The sequence below is a fragment of the Quercus suber genome, unplaced genomic scaffold (genome assembly GCF_002906115.3).
Source record: "Quercus suber isolate HL8 unplaced genomic scaffold, Cork oak 2.0 scaffold_192, whole genome shotgun sequence".
NCBI classification, from domain to species: Eukaryota; Viridiplantae; Streptophyta; class Magnoliopsida; order Fagales; family Fagaceae; genus Quercus; species Quercus suber.
Genome location: NW_027069650.1, coordinates 454,657 through 478,164, shown reverse-complemented (window position 1 = coordinate 478,164; position 23,508 = coordinate 454,657). Strand labels below are relative to the sequence as shown.

At 36.6% G+C, this 23,508-nt stretch overlaps 1 protein-coding gene and 1 pseudogene across 1 annotated transcript; both read right to left on the bottom strand.

The window, feature by feature from the left end:
• Nucleotides 1-210: 210 nt before the first annotated feature.
• On the bottom strand, nt 211-1,951 carry LOC112003344 (long-chain-alcohol O-fatty-acyltransferase-like; annotated as a pseudogene).
• Nucleotides 1,952-2,051: 100 nt separating this feature from the next.
• Nucleotides 2,052-23,341, bottom strand: LOC112003340 (protein ENHANCED DOWNY MILDEW 2). The gene is made up of 19 exons (XM_024035527.2): nt 23,160-23,341; nt 22,073-22,514; nt 21,878-21,974; nt 21,148-21,201; nt 20,896-21,032; nt 17,968-18,064; nt 17,779-17,877; nt 16,142-16,389; nt 15,926-16,015; nt 15,278-15,844; nt 14,304-14,451; nt 14,105-14,206; nt 12,088-12,180; nt 11,502-11,543; nt 8,742-8,852; nt 4,124-4,195; nt 3,916-4,034; nt 3,679-3,742; nt 2,052-3,574 (listed from the first exon to the last, which is right to left on the bottom strand). The coding sequence occupies exons 2-19, from the start codon at nt 22,480-22,482 to the stop codon at nt 2,210-2,212; spliced, it is 3,915 nt and encodes a 1,304-aa protein (XP_023891295.1). The 5' UTR covers nt 22,483-22,514; nt 23,160-23,341; the 3' UTR covers nt 2,052-2,209.
• Between the last annotated feature and the right edge of the window lie 167 nt (nt 23,342-23,508).

Sequence of the window (23,508 nt, the reverse complement as noted above, 5' to 3'; positions counted from 1 at the left end):
ACTTTTTTTTTTTTTTTTCTGGTTTTTTTTTTAATTACTCTGACATCTGACCACTCACCACACCATCATCAAGTGCATTAGAAGCCCATTACAGAACATCATAAAATAATAATAAAGCAATGAACCAAGCAAAAATAATAATAATAATAAAGCAAAAGGACATCATTTAATATATAAGATCAAGTAATGAAGTTATAAACACAAGTGTGAACCATTCAATTGCATTTTTAAAAGAATTTTTTTTTCTTTATTTTGTTTCATTATACAAAGTTTCCTCCATTGTGAAGAATATTTTTCTAAGCTATTGACTACATGAACAAATAGATGTGACTTTGTAATTGTAGGGACTAGACAAATGATGATACAACATACAAGTGTGGTATGCACCTTTGAAAAATGGGACACTAACTTTTGTCCAAGGGCAATTGCAATGGTAGGTTGACTTTGACAAAATCAATCAAAATGGAGTACTCCTTTGTGACCTTTATATCCACACCATTCCTTATTAATTGTAGAAAGAACAGCCAACCACTAGTCACTACTACGAACCCGATCGTCAATGGCCCTGAAATTGCCCGATGCAACTGCCACTTGTTGATCATTGCCTTCTTCACAACAACCTCAATAACTGTGCAGATGCCATGTAGGACAAAGAACCATGTTACCTCCCAAGTGGAATGCACACATGAGATAGGCCTGACACTAAGAATGCTAAAATAATGGTCGGTAGACTAGCCCAACGTGGCCCAATTAAATGAGCAAAAAAACAACGGACGGGAATGTAAATGGTAGGTCATAAAATATTAGTAACAATAAGGTTCCACCTATGGCCCCAGAAGTCTTGTAGTGAGGTGGCAAGGTAGGGCTCATTGAATTGTGGCTCGATCTCAAACCCAAAAATGGCTTGAACTAGGGCAGCAACCAAGGCTAGGACAATTTCTACAGCAAGGTGGATATGGCAACAGTAGAGAGTTAAAATTACATATGGATATAAAATTGGTCTATTGTCATAGGCATGTATTATCATGGCAAGAAACAAGGCTTTTATAACCAACAAGATAGATGTAGGCACTTTTGTAGGATTTTGGGATTTTGGGATGTTTTTGTGAGATGGGTTTTTATTGTTTTTGGTGTTGAGAGGTGGGCCTTGTTTGAGTTTAATGGGAAGGCAAGCTATGGATATGAAATGAAGAAGTTTTTGTGGGGGTGGTGATAAAGGGCCTTGGTCAAAGGCAAAGAGAAGGAGCTTGAAGTTGCCAAGCCAACCGAGGAAGAATGCAGCGGGGCCGCCAAGATTGATAGAGTTGATGTTACAAGGGAGCATGGTGAAGAGGTAAAAGATGGGGAGGAGGAAGAGGAGCCTTATCATTCCTCTTGGGATCCTTGCAACTATGTAGTAACAATAACAAAGAGAGGTGACGACAGTGAACCATACCTCTATGAGGTTCTTGATTTCAGAATCCATTTCTTTTTTGCCTCTCTTTCTAGCAGCGACCGAGTAGCAATGACCATGATCTATACCTTGATGAAGTTCTTGATTTGAGGTGGCGACTGCAGGTCTTTGGCTCTGGATCTACTTAATTTAAAAATGACATTTAATATAGGATCACTTAAGGGCTACAGCATTAGAAATTTAGTAGTTTAGCATGACGGGCCAGACAGATAATGACTCAGATTGCAGTCCTACAATTAATTTAAGCCTGAGTTTAACTTTCTAAATAAAAAAATATACGGTGGTTGGGTTTGCTTTTGTGGGGACCCAGAATTTTTAAATATGTAGACCATACAGACATTGCGCTAAATCAGTGAGCGGTGTAAAGTTTCTAGATTTGAAGTCAACCGCAAGCTTTAACTGTTCTTTGCAGAACTTCCATTTTAAATCAGCTCATAAGGTCTGTTCTTTGAAAAACCGCGTTGATGGTTCGTAATGAGCTTACTACTTTGCGTCGTAATTTTGTATACTTCATCATTCCCATGGAGATCAATTAAACACCAAGGAGAAAAAAAAAAATACAATGATGTAAAAAAAAAAAAAAAAAAAAACTATCTAATGAACAAATTGCTTCAAAGAGCAGAAGCTTCCACTTGAAGAACTACAAGCAACTTTGAACTTGTAAAGTGATGTACAAAACAACTTCAACTATTAGAGTCTAAGAGCCTAGCCAGTCAACAGTTAAGGATAACGCCAAAAAGGTATGTGGTGACATAACTACTCATTCAGCCAACCTGCTGAATTCTGGTGTGAATAGGAACTGTGAGGACCAGGAGCAAAACCCATCGGGCTGCCTTGATACCCAGGTGGGGGTGCTCGAGGATCATAAAAGCTGTTTCTATTCATCAGATGTGGCTCAGATCCTAAAGTATTCATCCTTGTGTGGTTCAACTCGTCCAGTCGGGGTGCATATCGCTGCATTGCTGATGTATTCATCCTGTAAGACAAATCAGCTGGTGGAGCTGGATGAACATAAGTAGATGACACTGATCCAATGCGGCCATATCCAGAATCATGACTTGCCAGATAATTATATCTTGGCAGATCAGGCTCAAGCTGTCCATAATAGCGAAGCCGTGTCCTTATTTCTCTGTCCCTCTGGAAGTTCTCTTCCACCTGAGTAATATTATATCTGTAACCAAGACCATCTGAGCTGTCCCTTGTGTACCCCGGAAGCTGTTCCTCCACGCTTCTAGCCCTATAATCAGAACCAGGACTAACACCAGTTGACATTCTATGGATAGTCCCAGTTAAGTAAGGGTCATCGCCACTCCGATTATATGCGCTGCCCATCTCATTGGGTTTGCTAGCCGGGCTCCCACCATAAGCTGCTGCAAACTGCATATGAGAACCAGATATGCTGGGCTCAAAATGTTGAACATTCTCACCAAGCTCAGCAAGTGAAGACGTCTCAAGAGACTTGGAATGTAGACGTTCCAGTGAGGATCTGCCATCAACCACATTGGGTGGAGAATGGTGAGGCCTGCTACGTTCCTGGCCCTTCTCACCAAGCTCGGCATGTGAGGGCATCTCAAGGGATTTGGAATGCAGATGTTCCAGTGAGGGTCTTACATCAACTACATTGGATGGAGAACAGCGAGTCCTGCCACCATCCAATTTGTTGTCTGGTGATTTCTCACCCATTCCTTTTCTGTGTTCTTTATCACGTTTCCTCTTTCTTACAAATGCCTCACTGGGCTGGTTCTTCCCAGGGCCCTCACTCTCAAGGTTTACTCTATCACCACTGATGCAAGTGGGGCTTTCTTTATTACCTTCCATGACAATTGACCCACCTCTGAATATTTCCAGTCTATCACTTTTTGTGGGATCATCAATCTGCATGGAAGCATCACCATAATGATTTTGATTGTCCACTGGATGATCATGGATTAAATTCTCAGGATGATTCTTTTTCATGTCTGATTCTTCTTGTTGTTTGAGGAGGTGACCATGTTCTTCAGCTATGGCTTGGTGTTTATCAGTCCAATCACGACGACTCCAAAGAGACAGTGGAGGTGCATGTAAATTCCACTGATCCATTTGTCTGTCATTCTCATCAACCGATCCAGGCAGATAAAATGACTGACAAGGGAGATACAAAGAAAAGCCAGCATTAACCATGTCATTCTAGAAAGAATAATTTAGATATGGCCACCACACAGAAACCAGAAAGAACATTACTTTACCTTTCCTGATAAAGAATTTCCATCCTCCCAAATAAGATCATAAGATTTTTTCTTTTTATCTAACCTGGTGAAAAGCAACAAATGTGAAAAATCAATTCATAATGTAACTTCCTTTCAACCAACCTTGGCTAAAAGCAAGAACTGTAGAGGTACTTGTGTCAACATGTGTGTGTGTGTGTGTGTGTGTGTGAGAGAGAGAGAGAGAGAGAGAGAGAGAGACGGACTACAAAGTAGTACCTGTATGTTTCTGATGGAACGATGAGAATAATAAGTTTGGGGTTAAACTCGAGAGCTTTATCAATGAACTTGTTTGCCAAAGCTGCTTTGACTCCAAAAGGAGGATTTAGCCCCATGATCTGCTCAAGTAGAAAGAAACAAATAGCAAATCATTTTCCTGCAGAAATTCATTAAAATTTTTAAATGGAAACAAGATATCATTTCTTACCAATTTCGACCCTGTAGGTAGCTCATTTGGTTTGACAGTAAACCAATCCCTCTTCTCAAAATTAAAGTCATTCTGGCAAAGGTTTAAAACACAAGCCAATAACAATATAAGCACATGGACACAGACACACACACACACACTTGGGAAGAGAGTGAGAGTCTAGCACCCAACAATATGACATAATATAGCAATACCAAAAAGAGAAAAACTACGAAATGATCAAAATGAAGAACTGAAAGTAAATACCAACGGTTCTTATATTTATTAACGTTCATACTCAGGATGGTAGCCTATATAATTAGGTATTAGACTATATTATTTCCAATTGAAATTTTTTGATAAGTAATGTAAATATTATTCATATCATAAAAAGGAGTCACCCAAGTATATAGGAAGTATATAGTGGGGGACCAAAACAATCAAAAACTCAAATTACAAGCATCCATCAGATCATAAACCAAAGAAATAGAAAAACTTCCTATGATAGACATCCAATCTGATTGTGTTTTAAAGAAGAGTAGTTTTAAATATGCCATTGTCCTTTTAGAGTCTTCAAAACCCCAGTTATTTCTCTCCTGCCAAATGCACCACATCAAACAATGAGGGACAGCCATCCAAATAACTCCATTACGATGCCGACCAAATTTACCTTGCTGACATGCAAAGAGCTCAACCAAAGTCTTTGGCATTACCTAGTAGATACCAAACAAGGTGACCTCCATAGACCACATGATGCGGGAGATGCAAGAAAATTATTATTTGTCCTGCGTCACCACAACTCAAAAACAATAAGACAATGTAATAAAAGACAATCTACCAATTTTTCATTCTTTTTGCACATATAACACCAATCTAGAATCCACACTTTCCTCAAACGTAAATTATCAATAGTCAAAACAATCTCCAAAGCTATACTCCAAACAAAGAATGCAACTTTGGAAGGAACCTTTGGCTTCCAAACACTTCTCCAAGGAAAAGACTAGTTGCATACACCCAATAAGGTCCGATAAAAGCTACTCACCTCAAAGCCCCTTCTCTTACGAATTATCCAGCATATCTTATCCTCACCAATACCCCTCAACGAGACTCCGTACATAACATCCATAAAATTAGACAAAGATTCCAATTCTCAATCTTGAATAGCACGCAAGAACTCCAAATGAACCCCATTGGGGAACTTCATGAGATCAGCCACATAAGCCTCCTTAGCACTACTAATTTTGAACAACTCTGGAAAACACACACTCAAAGGATTATCCCCACACCAGACATCATGCCAAAATTTCACTCTAGTCCCATCTCCAATCTCAAACTTAATATAGTGAGAAAAAGTAGACTAGCTACTACTAATAGTCTTCCATAAACTCACCCCATAAGGGCCTGAAATAGAGTTGGCGCGCCAGCCTCCCTCCGCACTTCATATTTAACCCTTATCACCCTTCTCCATAGCACATCTCTCCCAGACTCAAATTTCCACAACCATTTTCCTAACAATGCTTCATTAAAGCATCTCAAATTTCTAATTGAGAGAATTTAGACCCATTAGTCTAGTGGGCAGTATTTATAAAGTCATTTCCAAGTTGCTAGCTAATAGGTTGAGAAGGGTGATTACTGGGATTATCTCTAAGTCTCAAAATTCTTTTGTTCTGGATAGACAAATCCTAGATTCTGTCTTAATTGCTAATGAGTGTTTGGATAGTAGGCTCAAGGCAAGGATACCTGGGGTTTTATGTAAGTTAGATGTGGAGAAAGCTTTTGATCATGTTAGTTGGGATTTTCTTATGTATATGTTGCAGTGCTATGGATTCTCTGAGAAATGGAGAAAGTGGATTTTGTTTTGTATCTCCATAGTGAGATTTTCAATTCTAATAAATGGCTCCCCTAAGGATTTCTTAGGGAGCTCTGGGGGGCTGTGCCAATGAAATCCTCTCTCCCTGCTCTTATTTGCTATTGTTATGGAGGCGTTAAGCCACTTGTTGGATGGTGTGGTTCTAGTTGGACACATCTCGAGTTTCACCATTGGTACCTAGTCTAATACCACCCTCATGGCGGCCCATCTACTCTTTGTGGATTATACTTTAATTTTCTATGATACTTCAACAAGTCAGATTGAATATTTGCGGGAGATTTTATCCTCTTTTGAGGCGGTGTCAGGGTTGCACATTAACTTGGCTAAGTTAGGATTAGTTCCAGTTGGAAAGGTGGCTAATATCGGGGAGCTTGTAGCATTGCTGGGTTGTAGACAGTCATCTTTGCCAATGACTTACTTGGGACTGCCTTTGGGTGCTAAATTCAAGGATAGAGTGATTCGGAACTCTATTCTAGAAAGAATGGAGCGAAGATTAACGAGTTGGAAGCGATTATATTTATCAAAAGGTGGTAAGATTACCTTAATCAAAGGCACTCTCTCAAGTTTGCCAACTTATTTCCTATCTCTCTTCCCTTTTCCAATGGATATTGTTATTCATATTGAGGCTTCAGAGGAATTTTTTATGGAGTGGGAGAGAAGAGTCCCTTGAATATCGTCTAGTAAAATGGGCCCAGGTTTGTTTCTCCCTTGCAGTTTGGTAGTTTGGGCATTAGAAATTTGAGAACCTTCAATCAAGATTTGTTGGGGAAATGGTTGTGGAGATATGAAATAAAGACAACCATCTCTGGAGGTGGGTTATTGAGACTAAATATGGGAATGATTGGGGAGGTTGGTGTACAAAAGAAGTCTCTAATCCTTATGGTGTTAGTCTTTGGAGAACCATAAGACAAGGCTGGCCAGCCTTTTCAAAATCCATTCACTTCGAGGTTGGTGTTGGTGACAGAATTAAATTTTCGCATCATGTGTGGTGTGGGAGTTGTACTCTTTGGGAGGCTTTTCCAGAACTCTATAACATTAGTTGTAATATGGAGTCTTCTATTGTAGATGTTATGCACTTTCCAAACCAGAGGCTTCACTGGGATCTTTTTTCTAGAGCTCCCCAAGATTGGGAAACGAAACATTTTTACACTTTTCTAGATCTTATCAATTCTATGCCCCTTAATGGTGAATGCCAAGACAAACTATGTTTGAAACTGGCAGGAAATAAGAATTTTAAAGTGATTGAGTACTATCTCTCCCTTTTCTCTACTCTTGACATTTCTTCTTTCGCTTGGAAACCTGTTTGGCATTCAAAGGTCCCTCCTAAGGTTCCTTTCTTCTCTTGGACTACTGCATTAGGTAAGATTTTGCCTATTGAGAATTTATGGTAGAAGGGTGTCGCCGTTGTATATTGGTGCTATATGTGTAAAAAGAGTGGGGAATCGGTGAATCATCTTCTTCTTCAATGTCCTGTTGCTTATAAATTATGGTCTATGGTGTGGACTCTATTTGTTCTTCTATGGGTTATGTTGCCATCTGATTTATTTTCAAGTTGGCAAGGTTCCTTCAGCAGCCATCAAAGCATCGATTTATGGAGGGCTGTCCCACATTGTATCCTATGGTGTATTTGGCTAGAACAGAACTCAAGATGTTTCAAAGGGAAGGAACGGTCTAGTTTAGAATTTAAATCTCTTCTTCTTCACACCTTGCTAGAGTGGAGTTCTTCCTTTAATCTTTTTCCTTGTTCTAATTTTTTAGAAATGCTTGATCTTTGTAATTTATGTGTTTGATGTATTGTTATCCATGTACACCCTTGGTGTACCTAGACTTTTGATTAAAAAATTGCCTGACCCCCAGATTGAATAGGAGAACATACCTTGGACCAATTCAACAAATGAAGTTTTGAGTCATCTCCCAAACCACTCCAAAGAAAATTCCTCTGGTGTTGTTCAATATGACTCACATCCACCCGAATTGGGAAAAAAGAAAGAAGATAAGTTGGTCAATTGGATAGAGTACTTTTTAACAAGGTAACTATACCCACTTTGGAAAGATACAACCGTTTCTATCCCGCTAACCTCCTTTCCACCTTCTCAATGATGGGATTCTAGATTGTCTTCTCGTTTGATTTTGCACCCAATGAAAGACCTACATATTTTGTAGGAAGAGAACCCTGCTTGCAACCCAAAGCATCTACTAATAGCTCAAAATTTGGAACCACTCCCACAGGGACTAACCCAGATTTTTCCAAATTAATTTTCAAACCCGATACAATCTCAAACCAATTGAAAATTAAATTAAAAACTTTCCATGTTATTCATTCATCATACCAAACATCATTTTTCAGTAGTACATATGAAGCACCAAATATTAGAGCCTAGAAAGTCCCCTTTAAATTATTCAGTTGTCTCATTCATAAAGAAAAAAAATTAGAATTTTAAATATATACATATTCAGAAAAGTTATTGTGCTTATAACATTATGGGGCTTAGGATATCTATCTTAAGGCCATATTCTTTAGTAAGCATAGCTAGAAGCCACTTTCCATTTGCAATCATTTTCGCCTAATAATAATAAGAGGGCATTAACATCTAAAAACACAACATCCCCCGTTTCCATGTTTCTGGACATGGGACAAAGACCCCTTTAAAAAGTAAGTCTGTGTTGACTTGGGTCTATCTCTAGCACAGCCATGCTTACAGGTCATAGAAAAAAAAGGTATCTAGTTCAGAAGATCAGTAGTATGAGAACTTAGAAAGGTAAAGATACCTTTGCTTGAAAAATATCAAAGTTTTTGTATGAACACTTCTTGCCTTTCTCTTCCAGCTTTTTGTTCATCAGGACACTAAAATCATTGGCACCACAACAGAAGTCCACTATCTGTACAAGGGAGTAATTTGTAATCAGGAGAATGACAATAAAAATTACAATAACAATGTTAGCAATGATACCTGACAATTCATCTCAAAGAAACTCTACTAGTAAATCTCTTAACTATTAATCTATTCCCATGTATGGAGCACAGATACAAGTTCTACTGTCTGAAAAAGATGATGTTACTAACATGGTACTACCAAGAAACCAGAACACATTACAAATATGGACTAAGGGTAGCAAAACAATACAACTGCACAGAATAGTAAAGAAGAAACAATTAGCAAAAAAAAAAAAGACCTTAATAGTTTTACCAGTCTCCTTAGTCTCAAAAAGTGATTGATTTATGTGCCTCCAAATTTAACCCCACCAACCAACATTTTCACTCGGTTTACCCAAGACAAATGCATCAATAAAATAACCATATTATCCTTCATCGCGCCATGTGGGGTCTATGACAGGAGAGGAATTCTAGGACTTTTGAGGGCTATGAAAGATCAATTCATAACTTGTAGCTTTTATTCCGTGTGACTTTGTTTGAGTGGATAAGTGCTTTGGGGGTGTTTTCTTGCGCTGCTTTGCCTGATTTGCTTGTTTGAGGATGTAATTTTAACTTTTAATTTTGGTTCATCTGTTGTACACTTCCTGTGTACATGGGTGGTGCCTTTTCAGCTTTTTAAATGAAATTTTACTAATAAACAAAAAACCATAATTGGATAAAATTATTGATTAGACTGAAGACTTTGCCGGACAACATTCATCAGCTAAATTATCTAAAAAACTATGAGCTCTCCAAATTCTTTTCTTTTTATTATTTTGTTGATTTTCATTCCATTGGTTATTAATTACAAAAAATCTCAATAATCAACTATTTCAAACATCATATGATTACATGGAAAAATTCTACCCAACCATATGCAATCACTTACAAGAGGAGAACACTTTGCTAAAAGTATTTTTTTTTATAGTTCCTGCCAGCCCATTACATTGCAAAATACCACACCATCATCTATCTATGTTGCACAAAATTCCAAACAGTATCTGCATAAACTTTTCCAGACCAAGATAATTTGATTTTTTTGTGAGAAAATATGTTTCCTAGTTTTTAATCGGAGAATGCTTAATCAAAATTTTCAAAAATTGAAATATTATGGGATAAAGAAAACATGAGAGAGGAAGTACAAAAGAGATTAACATGGTTTGGTCAATAAGACCTCTGTCCACAATACCAAAAGCCAAAGGGCTATATCTTTCATTCACTTGACTGATTACACATTACAGTGGAATCCATATTTATAATGGAATTTACAGAATTAGAAAATAGGTCAACCATCAATTCATTATATGTGTAAGGTAGGAATTTGTTCCCCCCACATCTGATTGTATCCTACCGCGGTGCCTGGCGCGGTGCGGTTTTGTCCTCGTCCCCGAGTGCAGGCACGAGCAAGCAAGCGCCTAGCTTGGACTTGTACTCGTCGAGTCCCACATCGGTTAGAGAGAGCGCCCCACTACCCTTTATAACGCTTCAGGAGCTTGGGTAGTGTACCACTACTCACGCGTGAGTAGTAAGGACAAAACCGCACCGCGCCAGGCACCGCGGTAGGATACAATCAGATGTGGGGGGAACAAATTCCTACCTTACAATATGTATATCAATATAATTGATTGCTCCAATCCCTTGATTTCATCTTAAATTGGTGGGAAGTGTAATACTTTCCAACACTCCCCTCAAGTTGTGTAATAATATTTGATAATACAATTAGCCAATAAGGAAGAAACTTGGTGTGAACCAATTTTAGTGCATCAATGGCACATAATAATAAATGACAACTCTCCCTTCTAAGAAATCTGCATGAAACCCCCCTATGAAGATGTCACCACAATATTAAAGGTTGTACCCAATGCACAAACCTTCCATTTTTGTAGGTTTGAAGAGGTAATTAGTAGGCAACCTAACCCCCAACTTTATTGAAGGCTAAACTCAAATCACAACTTGATGTGACAAAATCCTTTAATATGATGCAAAGTACTAGGAGGGTGAATTGCATAGGTAATATTACCAATATGCATGAAGAAATTGGAATAACTAACGTTTATTTTTTATTTTTCATGATGGAAATATTCTGGATTATAGTGATGTAATTCTCACTTAAAACCAATAATAAAAGATGATTGACAAGGTGATTACATTACAAGTCACCAACAAGAGGAAAATTATGTGAGTGAAGATATTCAAGCAAGGTCCAATTGACGTGCTTAATTGTTCACATAAGAAATTAACGTGATTTGGTCAGTAAGACCCACGTTCACAACACCAAAAGCCAAAGGGCTATATCTGTCATCACTTGATTGATCACATATTTCAAGGGAACACACATACATAGGTAAAGCTTTATTTAAAAGAATTGTCAGACTTAACATCTTCATAACAATACATACTTTTAAGTATGTTCTCATGAAAACCTACAAAGTAGCATATTCTTTAGCTAAGTTGACTCGTAGGATGGAAGTGGTAGATTTTGATGATATTTCTTTATAAGTGAGAATTACATCACTATAATTAGGACTATTTAAACCATCATGAAAAATAACATATAAACATATGTCATGAAGAATCTATGGAAGTAGGAATAAACAAAGCACAAAGATTCTTACCATGTCGCCATTTTGTGCATACCAATGAAGCTTATCAACAATCTGCACATTCAAAATCATGCTTTTAGCTATTCCAAGGCTTGATGGAAGTAAATCTACAAGCGCAACATATATACAGCAGAGGTAAAATAAACATGCTATGATTAATGGCAAAAGTATACCTCATGTCATTAATTTAAAATCACGGAAGACGTGTGACATGAAGTGACATTAACTTTGACATCAACTTCATAACTGTGTCCAGTTGCACATGATTATGTACACAGTTACACATATGCACCCCACCGTCTCAAACAGATTATCCTCCATTTTTCTTGCTTTCCCAAACCCCCTCTACCCAACTCAAACCAAAATCGCAAGAGTCAAAAGACATTTAGTTCATTATTCTCTTTCTTCCCCATTTTTTAAGCCATCTAATGACTGCACAACAAACAGTAGTAGATCTAACCAACTGTGTAGTATGTATCAATACACAAAAATAATTACATAACATACAAGAACGGAATAAAATATTAAAGAATGATACGATATTAGAATAGCCTTGAGGCAAAAAAAAGAAAAAAAGAAAAAAAGAAAGATATTATACCCCTTCAAGTTTCTCCACTTTTGTAAAATGACGACCAAAGGATGTGTAGCGATTACCATGAAGAAAAGGTGAAAGATATACTCTAAGCTTGCTCTGTAGAAATACAAATCAATAAAGCCAATAAGAATAAGAGAAAACCTCACTTCTAATATCAAGTGACAATACAACTAATCCAACAAATATCAGCAATGTTACATAGACCTTCATGCCAAAACAAATAATATGAGCATGTGGGCAAGACAAGCTTGCAGAGCATATGCCAGAAGCAAATGAAAGTGGGGCCAGAAACGCAAAATCTTAACCTATCGAACCAACTTTTGCCACACAAAAAAATAGAGAAATCATATAAAAATTTTAGCAGAACTCTGAAACTGTTTCTCTTTCTTGAGAATACATATAAGTTCCCATAAACTAGGGGAACAAGTGAGCAACTTGATTTCTTCGAGAGATCAGCTTCTAGCCACCTTCACAGGTCTTTATTTGATTGGTCTTGTTCAGGGGCTTTTACACATAGCGAACTCTATTCCACTGTTTTTAGAGTCTCTATACTTTTGTACACAACATTTTTTGTGATTCTTTAATTGTGTCATTTGTACATGAAGTAATATCCATTTAATAAAATAATATTTATCCCCAAAAAAAAAAAAAAAATCAATTTAACTATCAAATCTTCAATAGTGACAACCATACACAAATTGTTGAAAAAAAGCCACCTACACAACATCAGAGGCCACAGTTTTCATAATGTTTCCTACAATAACCAATCCCAACATATACATGAACAAAAAAGAGTCCAAATGGTTTGGTCTCAAACCCAATCAACATGCTTTTTAACTCATCTATTTTGTTTGTTTGAAAAAATAAATTTATGGTGCAGACAAGAGGCAGAGTGATACTTTCAATAATCTATATCACAGGCGCCAAAGTCAACAATGCAAGAAAAGGATAATCAACCTCCTTTTTAAAAAAATCATGAAATAAAGAATATGCCTCTTTCAAATTGTCAGTTACATATGTCCTACTAATATAAAACAAAAAAAAGTTTGCAATATGCAGTAACATTTGAAGTATCACTGAATACAACATACACCACTATCACCCCTAGAATGTTTGCATGAGACTAATCGGCAGCTTCCAAAGTGATACGATATACACCAAGAAACTCTAAAGACAATTATTTCCAGACACAAATCCACAACATGCTTAAGTGTCAGCTTGTGATTGGTGCACCAATCCACTTTTTCACAAGAACCAATGGTGGTCCACAAGTTGACACTCGAGCATAATTTAGATTAGCATGTGAAAATAGTTGTCTGTAGGCAGACTCGACATAAACCCATAACATTTAAAAAAAAAAAAAAAAAAAAAAAAAAAAAAAAAACAGCCAGTGACTAGCTCACAAGGACCTCCTCCCCTTGTAAGAGCTAGTGGAGGGTGAGGTCGTAGGTTTGACTGCATACATAACCTACCGATCAAAATGAAAAAACATAAAAAAAAAAAAAAAAAAAAAAGAGTTGAAATCTCAAAATGAAAAAGAACAGAAAATTTTATATCTTAAATATATATATATATATTTTTAAAATAACGTAGGGAGCCTTTTAAAGAAGAGCCCTTGGACTTGCCTCTAGCTAGTTAAACCTTTGGGCAACAAACCCCACCCTGAAGAGAGGGAACAATAATTTGATTTGAATAAAAAGCTTATGCACAGCCCAAAATATACAAAAGATTCAGTCATAACTATCAACACTGGTTAAATCCACAAAATACCCCAACATCCAAAATATGTCTGTTTTTATCTAATTAAAAAAAATGAACATATTAGGCACAAGCGCCATGTACATCTTTGACACTGCACAACCTTAGTACTAGAAATACACAACTATGCAAGTCTAAACAGTGCAGTGCTCGACACAGAATTTCAAAAAAAAAAATGGAACTTTCTTCATTACTAGCTTGAGATAACCAAAAAAAAAAATAGAACCTCATAGAACTGAAAGATTCTAGGATAGGCAACCACCTTCCACTTGAATATCTGTTGCAGAACCTCAGGTCCGCACACAGCTTCTGCATCCTCACGACTGCGGCCATCCTCCAGCTTCCCTAAAGCATCTCGAACCGCCTTCATTTAAAAAATACAAATAACAAAAACAACAACATTAATAACTACAGATGACATCCATTTGCAGCAGTAAGAACATTTAAGATGGCACATGTACCTCCACTGAACCCTCCAACTTCCCCAAAGTAATGGTCTTGTCCACTATATATTTTGATGAGTAAGCATGAGTAGAGGGAACTTTGTGCTTTTCTATAACATCTTCTAAAGTAACAGCTTTATTGGCATCTTTCAACAAAGCCAACAATCTACATTGCAAGAAATATATCTTTAAATAAGACACCATTAAGCATACATAGTTAAACTTCAAAATAGATGGCATGCGACCATGACAATTTCCTTGTAATATAAAGAGAAAACTAATTTGGTAAAATTCAGAAAATACAGAAAAATCTAATTTCGTAAAATTTAAAAGTTGTATCAAGCCCCTAAGTAATATAAAAAGTCGCAATTAAGTTCTTCTGTCAGTCTAACAGATGACTAGTCATGTTAATTCTTATGTGACAATTGATGTGACTAACAGAAGTCACTTAAACATTTGCAAGCTTACCACACCTAAAGAAAGTAATCATATAACAATTTATTTGTTGGTATGGCTTATCCATGTAGCATTTCATTTTTGGTTTCTAATTAGATGTACCCCACCCCACCCCACCCCAACACACCCCCCCCCCCAACCCCCAAAAAAAAGGAACTTCTTTCGTTCTCTCTATGTTTCTCTTCCCCTTTTTAACCCAACAACCTTTTCTGCCTAAAAACTGCCAACCAAAATAGCATTGACTAAATCCACAACAACCTTTTTAGGTCCTTAGAGTCATTTAAGATTTAAGAATTTTTTTTCTCTGCTCATGGCTATGCCATGTCAGTCAAAATAGCTTTGTAAATATCTTCCATCACGTTTGACTAAAGGAATGACCTAGCTGCAACTTTTTAATTTATTTGAAGTCTAAATTACAGAACTAAATCAAATATTTGTGTAAGTTTCAAAGACTAAAATAGTTGGTTGCCCTAATATTAATCATTTACATTAAAACAAAGGATTTAAGTATTCAAAAGTAAAAATAGAAGATTTACCTCCTTTCAGAATCAGCATCTAATGATGGTAGTGGACTGCTCAGCTTCTTGGTGGCAGGCTTAACTGTCATAGTCTTATTTGCTTCACCATTAAGCATATCCTGCTTCCTGGGCTTAACTTTCCCATTGGACTTCATGAGGTCAAATAACCTATAGCCTAGAGAATGTTTGTTTTCATCAGCAGTAGAGGACTTATCTACCTCCATCGAGATAGACTTTGCATTTTCATTCAAAAGCTTTCTCGATGCATTATTTACTTTCACTTTCCTTGAGATATCTGATCCAGATATTACTTTATCACTATTTTTGGTATGTCCCACCTTCAAAGCTGAGGATGACTTCTGATTCTGTCTAGCTACTTTCACAACAGTTCTTCCTTGGAAGGAGTCATCGAAGGCAAGATTTTTCTTCTTAAACAGATCTTTTTCTTTATTTCTGAGGGAGTCTGATGCTTGTTTTTTATTTTCTTCCACCGTTACCTTCTTTTTTTCAAAAGTAGTCTTAACACCAGGGAACTTTACGTGGTCTCTTATTGGAGTTCCAAGTTCTTCATCAATTTCATGTTTTCTGGTCAATTGGACAAAAACATTCAATAAGTACAGCCAAATAGTAAAGGAGAAAAAAGAGCAGCCCATTTAAACAACTTACAAGCAGTATATTAGTATACGGTTGGGTAATAGACCTTCCCAAGCCCTTGCTATAATCCCTTCATCCTCTATACCTTCAAAAGCAATCTTCCTGATAGAAGCAACTCAAGCATCAAGCATCTACATATTACTTATAAAGGAGCATATTCTCATAGCTGGTACTGGAAAAACGAGAATAGAAATCACATTTTTTTTATAAGTAACAATTAATAAGCACCTTGGCAAGCATTTCCTGTGGTACGACTTAGGACAACGCCGACACACAGCAAACTGCAATTGAGGATCTTTCTTATTCTCTCCTTGTTTACAAACACTGCATTTATGGATTGGACATGTAAAAGACCCCCCTGCAGCAATCTTTTTCTCAAGCTCCTCTGCAGCAGCTTCATCCTCCTGATGAAGCAATTTTGACACACAATGTGGATGATAGAAATAGCCACAGGTTGCATTAACACAAGGAAAGACCTAAAATGCAGTTGGTTAGAGCCATTAAATTGCATATCCAAATAAGTAGAAATAGAGAAATCCAGAAAGAATTTTCAACGTTCACTGAAATCTTGGGCCTAATAAATCATGAAAAAAAAAATGCACAGAGATATGTTCTCCTCGCCATACAGTGTTACCTTTATGTTGCATTAAGACATCGGGAACTACATTCATTGTTTTGATATAAATTGTATAACATTATAATTAAAAATAAAAATTATGAAAAAAATGAATAGGGAGTCATCAACAGCCGTTTACAGGGTGCAGGACTTATTAAAGGATTTGAAGCAGGGAATTCTGATGCTGGTGGGTTGTCTGTCCCACATTTATTATCTGCTGATGATACCATCCTGTTTTGTGATGCTGACACTACACGGATTGTGTACATTCAATTGTTACTGACATGTTTTGAGGCAGTAACTGGGTTGCAAGTTAATTTGGGAAAAAGTGAGATGGTGCCGATGGGTGAGGTGGAGAATGTGTCTGAGCAGGCTGATCTTTTGTATTCCAAGGTGGAATCATTGCCTATGGCTTATCTTGGCATGCCATTGGAGGTTTCTTTTAAATCAATGGGAATTTGGAATGGAATACTATTTCGGAGAAATTTGAATGTCGTTTAACTGGTTGGAAGAGGATGTATTTATCTTAGGGGGGAAGGTTTAAGTTATTAAAGAGCACGTTATCAAGCTTGCCAACTTATTATATATCTTTATTCACCATTCCCAACAAACTGGCAAATAGAATAAAGCAGTAGTTTCTAGGTGAAACCATTTGTAAACTAGGAAATAAATGACAGGTGGAGATTTCAGAGCAGCAGGAAAAGTGCTTTGATCGTGAGCCAGGAGGATATTTAATTGGAAAACTACTTACTCTGCAAGGTTTCCTAGAAATAAATTACACAACTTTAAGAAGATAACAGATGCATGTATTTTCTTGGTAAAATTGGGTGTGTACTTCAAAAATTAGAAACGGAAAGCTAAAGCACATCATACAAGTCATACCAAGAGAAAAAGAAGAAGAAAAGCAAGCTCACTTAATCAAGATTGTTGCATCAAACTTGTCAGCTACAAGTAAACATGAGGAAGGCCTAATTTAAAAAGAAATGCAGAAAAATAGTGGGCAGGAGGGGAAGAGCGAGCTTATAACATTATCTTCCTTCTTTGAAACAGAAGAAACGTATGTGCTAAAAATCCCTTGGTTTTCAAATTGATCTCTTCTCATTGTACAATTAAAGACTCACTAACAAAAATTAGTGAAAGTTCATAAAAGCTATGGCAGAAAATAATACAAAATGAACATATTGAAGAAAAAAAAAAAAAAAAAGGAAACAAGCAAACAAACAAACAAAAATATTGGTTAAAATTATACCTCAGCAGCTGAAAACTTGTCAGATGATCCCAACTCCCCACAAACAAAGCATTGATGCCGTTTCAGTTCACAACTTTTACAGAAAAAGTTCTGCATCTCCTGCAAGTAAGAAACAAAAAATTCAATGGTGATGCTAAAAAGATATAAATGAGAATAAGAATTTCAAAGGTATACTAAGCAGTAACATACATCCACTTCTTCCTGTGCATACCCAAGAGAGTCACACATAGATTCCTCACCAGCTTCTACAGTTGCATGAAAGGATCTCATGCATCTTCCCTCACAACTGCATTAGAAAACAAATAACAGCACACCATTAACCAATGCATGAAGTTAATCAAAAGAATGCATAGTCCACCAAACAACAGACCATGAATAAGGAGTTAAGGACCATCTGGAGGTCCCCAAAAAATAGATTTATGTCAAAAGAAGTGGTGTAAGTAGCCATGCCACATTAATTATAGACAAAATTAAACCCATACTATCTATATTGAGAATATAATCTCAGCAGATTTATCAGGCGCATTTGGATTAGCTTTTTGTTGAAAAGCTTATTTACATATCTGTTGAAAGCTGGTAAAAATGCAATTTTACCTAGAAAAAAAAATGAGGTTTTAAAAAACTATAAATAAGCAAATGAGATAAACTTTCTTTCTATGACTTCCATTTATAGTGTTCGGTTGTCATTATTAACGTATGTACACTATTATGCGTTAATAATGATAACAATAACAATATATATATATATATATATTCTTTATAGATAAGTAAGAATTCATTTATTATATAAAAGATATCACCCGGCACATGGGATATGTACTGGTGATGTATTACAAGAGTTACATAACCAATTGTCCCAAAAGTTTAAGTTGTTAGGAAATTTTGAATTTAATTATTTAACCATAATTCTAACACTTCTCCTCATGTGTTGGCCTAAACTCCTTAATAAGTGGGGTCCAATACGTGGGATTTTCAACATTTCAAATGGAAGGTAAAGTAAGATTGAACTCAATATCTCCTACCCTGATACTAAGTTAAATATCCAATTGTCCCAAAAGCTTAAGCTGTTAGGAAATTGTGAATTTAATAACTTTTTTTATAAGAAATTGTGAATTTAATCATAAATCTAACAAGTATCAAAAAGTACAACAATCAATAAAATTCAACAAACTAGAGAAATAATGACTTCTTAGAGAAGACATCCAATCATACAAAAGGCGTAGAAAAAGAGATTTCAAAGCAAGCCTTGAACTTTCCATTCCAAGCCTTTACACATTCGACTATCCATTTCATTCCAAATAACCCACATATAAGACATAGAGGAATAGCCTTCCAAATCTCCATTATATTGTCTAGGGCCACATCCAACAAGCCAGCAGTGCCATGATCCTCTTTGGCATACCAATTGTACTACTTTATTTATTTTACCTTCTTACTTTACGAAACATCCAACAATGGTTGTTTTATTTTAGCTTTCAACAAAAAAAAAAATATATAAACAACACAATATAATAATATATCAACTACAATAAAATAATATATATCCACTACAATAAACACCCATCACAACCACCGAAACCACAACCTCCCTACACACAAAAAATTCCCAAACAAACATTTCCAAGCTAAACAAATAATAAGCACAACAATCTATCTCTTTACAATATTTTCCTCAATTCAGTCTCAGGCTTATCAGAAAATGCAGGAAAAATACCATATGACCTAGCAAAACCCAATTTCAATTAACAATCAAATTATTAATATATCCTATGTTTTCTCAGTAACCAAACAAAAGGGTTGCATGACCCCAACCCAAAACCCCAATCTTTTTCCTCAACCCAGACCATCAAAAATCACCAATCACAAACGAAACTTCAAAAAATTTAGGATCTTTTCAATAACCCCAAAGCAAAATCAACAACATAAATAAACACACACAAAGAAGGCGATGGGGCGTGGCCTGCGTGGGTCAGCAATGGCTAATTGAATAGAGAGCTTCAGTGAGGATGATGGATGAACGGAGCTCGGCTTTGAAGATGGGCGAGAGGATGATGAATCGAGTCGGCGATGGTGCGTGGGTCGGAAAGGGCGAGATGGGTCGGATATATGTCAGCATGGGTCGGTTTGAGTCTGTGGCAGCTGGGCTCGTGCATATCGATGATGGAGGAAGAGAGAAACTCAGAGTGGAGATGGTGAGAAAAAGTGAGGAGAACGACGGAGGAATAGTCATAGAAATGAAAGAGAAGGAAGAGAAAAAATAAGGATAAAAAGAAAGAAAAGAAATCAGTAAAATAATTAAAGTAATGTGAACGCAGGAATAAATAAGTGTTTTTATTTTTATTTTTGTCCTTTAAGCCAAAATTTTTGACTATAGCTCCACCAATGGAGCCTCACTTTTGCATTTGGCGGTGCTAAAAATAGCAATATAGCTCCACAATGATAGTTATTCTTCTTCATAGATTATCAATCGTTAATATCTTCCATAAAGCAGTAGTACAAGTAAAGAGAGCTACTTTGGCAGAACTTTTGACTTTCCAAATAGGCTTCCAAGGAAAAGATAATGCATTCCCACTCTGTAGAACCCTATAATAAGATTTGATTTCAAACAGCTTACTCTTGGTAAGAACCCAGCAAATTATGTCCTCACCATCCCTATGGATTTGCTTTCAATGCTAAATCTTCGTGTGCCTTCCATTATGCTATGAGTTCAGTCACTAAAAATGCCAGTAACCTACTGACTACCACCCCTACTACCTATATGGAACTCCAAATGTTGCTTTCAAGGAAGTCCGGTGTGGGGGCTGGTGGCTTCCTAAGCTCTTTGCTCCACTCTAGGCTCTAGGCTCTTAATATTAAATTTCTGATATAACATTTTTTTTTTTTTTTGGAATTATAAAAAAAAAATAAAACAATATTTTTGTGCAGTGATGATGATGACAATGATAAAAACAATACAAGCAGGAAAAAAAAGATGATGTGTACAGTAAAGTGAATCTCAAATTACAGTCTAACCCATGATAATGGACAATATAAGTCATAAGATATTAAGTACCAGAATTTTTTTTTTCCCGGAAAACAAAGATTTAATTACCAGATAACCAATTAAAACGTACATACCACAAAAGATCACCACCATTATCACAAAATGCACAAACAGAATCAAACACATCCTCTTCTTCATCTTCTTCTTCATCCAAAATATCATCATCTACATCATCAACTATAAATCCAGACATGTCTGTAGTTTGAACAACCTGAAATACAGATAAGTTCACTGGCTTAAAAAACAATTTTAAAAATTAGAAGTTACAGAGGAATGGGACCAAAAAAAAAAAAAAACACAGACAAGTAGGACTGCAGGAGTATAACCTCATCATGTAGTTTCCTCTTCCCAGGCTTCTCCTCAAGAAATGTGCGTAAGAGCTGTTCAAATCACAAATGGTCATTGTAATACATAAATAAAATGATGCCCTCCTAACAAACAGCAAACTGTGAATATACACTTTTAAACAAGAAACGCTTATGGTTTAAGCAAAACTGAATCAAGAAGGATCATGCAGCGTCCCTCCAAAACAAGAAAGTAGTGGATTAGATACACGATCCTCAAAGAAACATGTAAAGCTAGCGAGAATTAAACATGTTAGTGATAGCTAAAAAATAATTTAGCAACAAAAATAAACTCTCACAAAATCAATCCGAGTGCACTTTGCTTCCACCTTGTTCACTTAAACATAGCCCAAGAGTCCATACTCCAGAAGAAAAAGAATGAATCCTCCAACAAGATTCCTCAAAGACCAAACTGGCATGTTTAATGAATAAGAACCATCCCTTTTTTTATTGATAAATTACACACACACACACACACACGCACACACCTAGTGAGTCTTGAACCACGACCCTCATCCTCTACCTTGCTCTTGAAGAGGAGAAAGTGTCATTTGACTAGAGCTCATTGGCTCATTCGTAACAATCATCAAAACATTCTGATTCTTCTCAACTTCTTAAGAAGAATTGATGATTTATGGAATTCAAAAGACAATGGTAACATGCATATTGCATTGCACATCACAATTAATAACCCAAAGAAAGATAGACAAACCTTGGAATTTGCTAAGGTATCATCCCTATTAACAGCTTCACTAATTAAAGGCAGGTGGTCCACCAGATCATTTTGAGAAGGTCTGACATCATACAAGCTGCAATTACAGTTAGAATAAGTTGTCAAAAAATTGTACTAGGAATACAAAGGAAAGGATTTTTTTTTTTTTTTTTCCATTAATGTTTATAGATTTACCTGAAGACTTTAGACAAGTGATCCCAACAAGATTTTCCTGATGCTTCAGGATTTTTCCTCAAGAAATGAAGGTATTGCACTGTTACAAGGACTGTCCTAATCATATCCTCATAGCTTTTCCTTGGCCTCTCAATCTTGGTCCAATGTTTTCCCTTGAGTAGAACTGATATCTCGGGTTTCAAATTGGAAAGATCAAATCTCCATGCTATAACTTGCTTATGTAATTTTTGAAGCCCTTTGTCAGCATCCCCACGTAGGAAAATTTGTTGTTTTTTGCCATCCAGAATCTCACCCTCTCTCCATTGAATTGGCAAACCAATAAAAGAAATCGGTTCGTTTTTTTCATCCCAAAAGTAGTAATTTTCAACACAATCGGGCAGGCTCTCAGCCTCATCATCAGATGATGCCATAACTTTCTCTCAGTCGCACCCTTGCCTTACACCTTAAAAAGACATTCAAAGAAGAAAAAGTGTAAATTTAAAATCATAACCCAAAAAAATTAAAAAATTGAGAAATCTTTAACACAACTAATACTAAATAGCTCCGAAAAAACCACCTTAAGTGGGCAATCACGACACCATACATCAAGCAAAATTTCACTCCAGTATCCTCACCCACATCAAACTAAAGAAACCAGGAAAAGGTCATACTTTTCGCGCACCATCCCCCTCCCCCATTCCTTCCCATACTTCGCCTCTCTCAGCCTCCTCCATAAAAACCTCCCTCTCATTCCCGCATCTCCACAGCCACTTCCCTAACAAAGCTTGATTAAATCTTTTCACATTCCTTATCCCTAACCCCCCCTGCCCCCATACAGCCTTAGGCGAGTTAGGCAATTGCCTAAGGCCCCCAAAATTTTAGAAAAGAACCGGGTAGTATTTTGTTTCAAATGAATTACAAAAATAATCTGGCACATCCTTTAAACCAAAAAAACAAAAATTTTGGTAAATCCTATTACACATTGGTTCTAAACAAAATCATTGACCAAAAAACAAACAGATAAACAACAAATCCGGTCTAAGAGATTAACCACAAAACAATCACAAATCAAAACAAATAAATCCACTCAAAACCCTAAAAATTTTACCTTTCTCTCTACTCTCTGCTATCCGCCTCTCTCTAGTCTCCAGCTGGACCGCCTCAGCCTCTCTCTGATTCTCTACTCTCCGCCTCTCTCAAGTCTCAACTGCTCACCTCACCGTATCAGGTTCTGAAGTTCAGGAATGAGGTATAAAATTATAAATATTTGGGCACAGGGCACTCCATTTTATTCGTTAAGAACTTATTAAGATAACTTTGTTTATTTGGGCCCTCCCTGGCTGGTTTTGTAACTTTGTTTATCACTTATCAGTTTATCATTATAGCTGCCTGGACCCTCCCTGGACTGGGCGTTAAGTTTGGGCCTTCAAGTTTAAGGTTTTTTTTTTTTTTTTTTT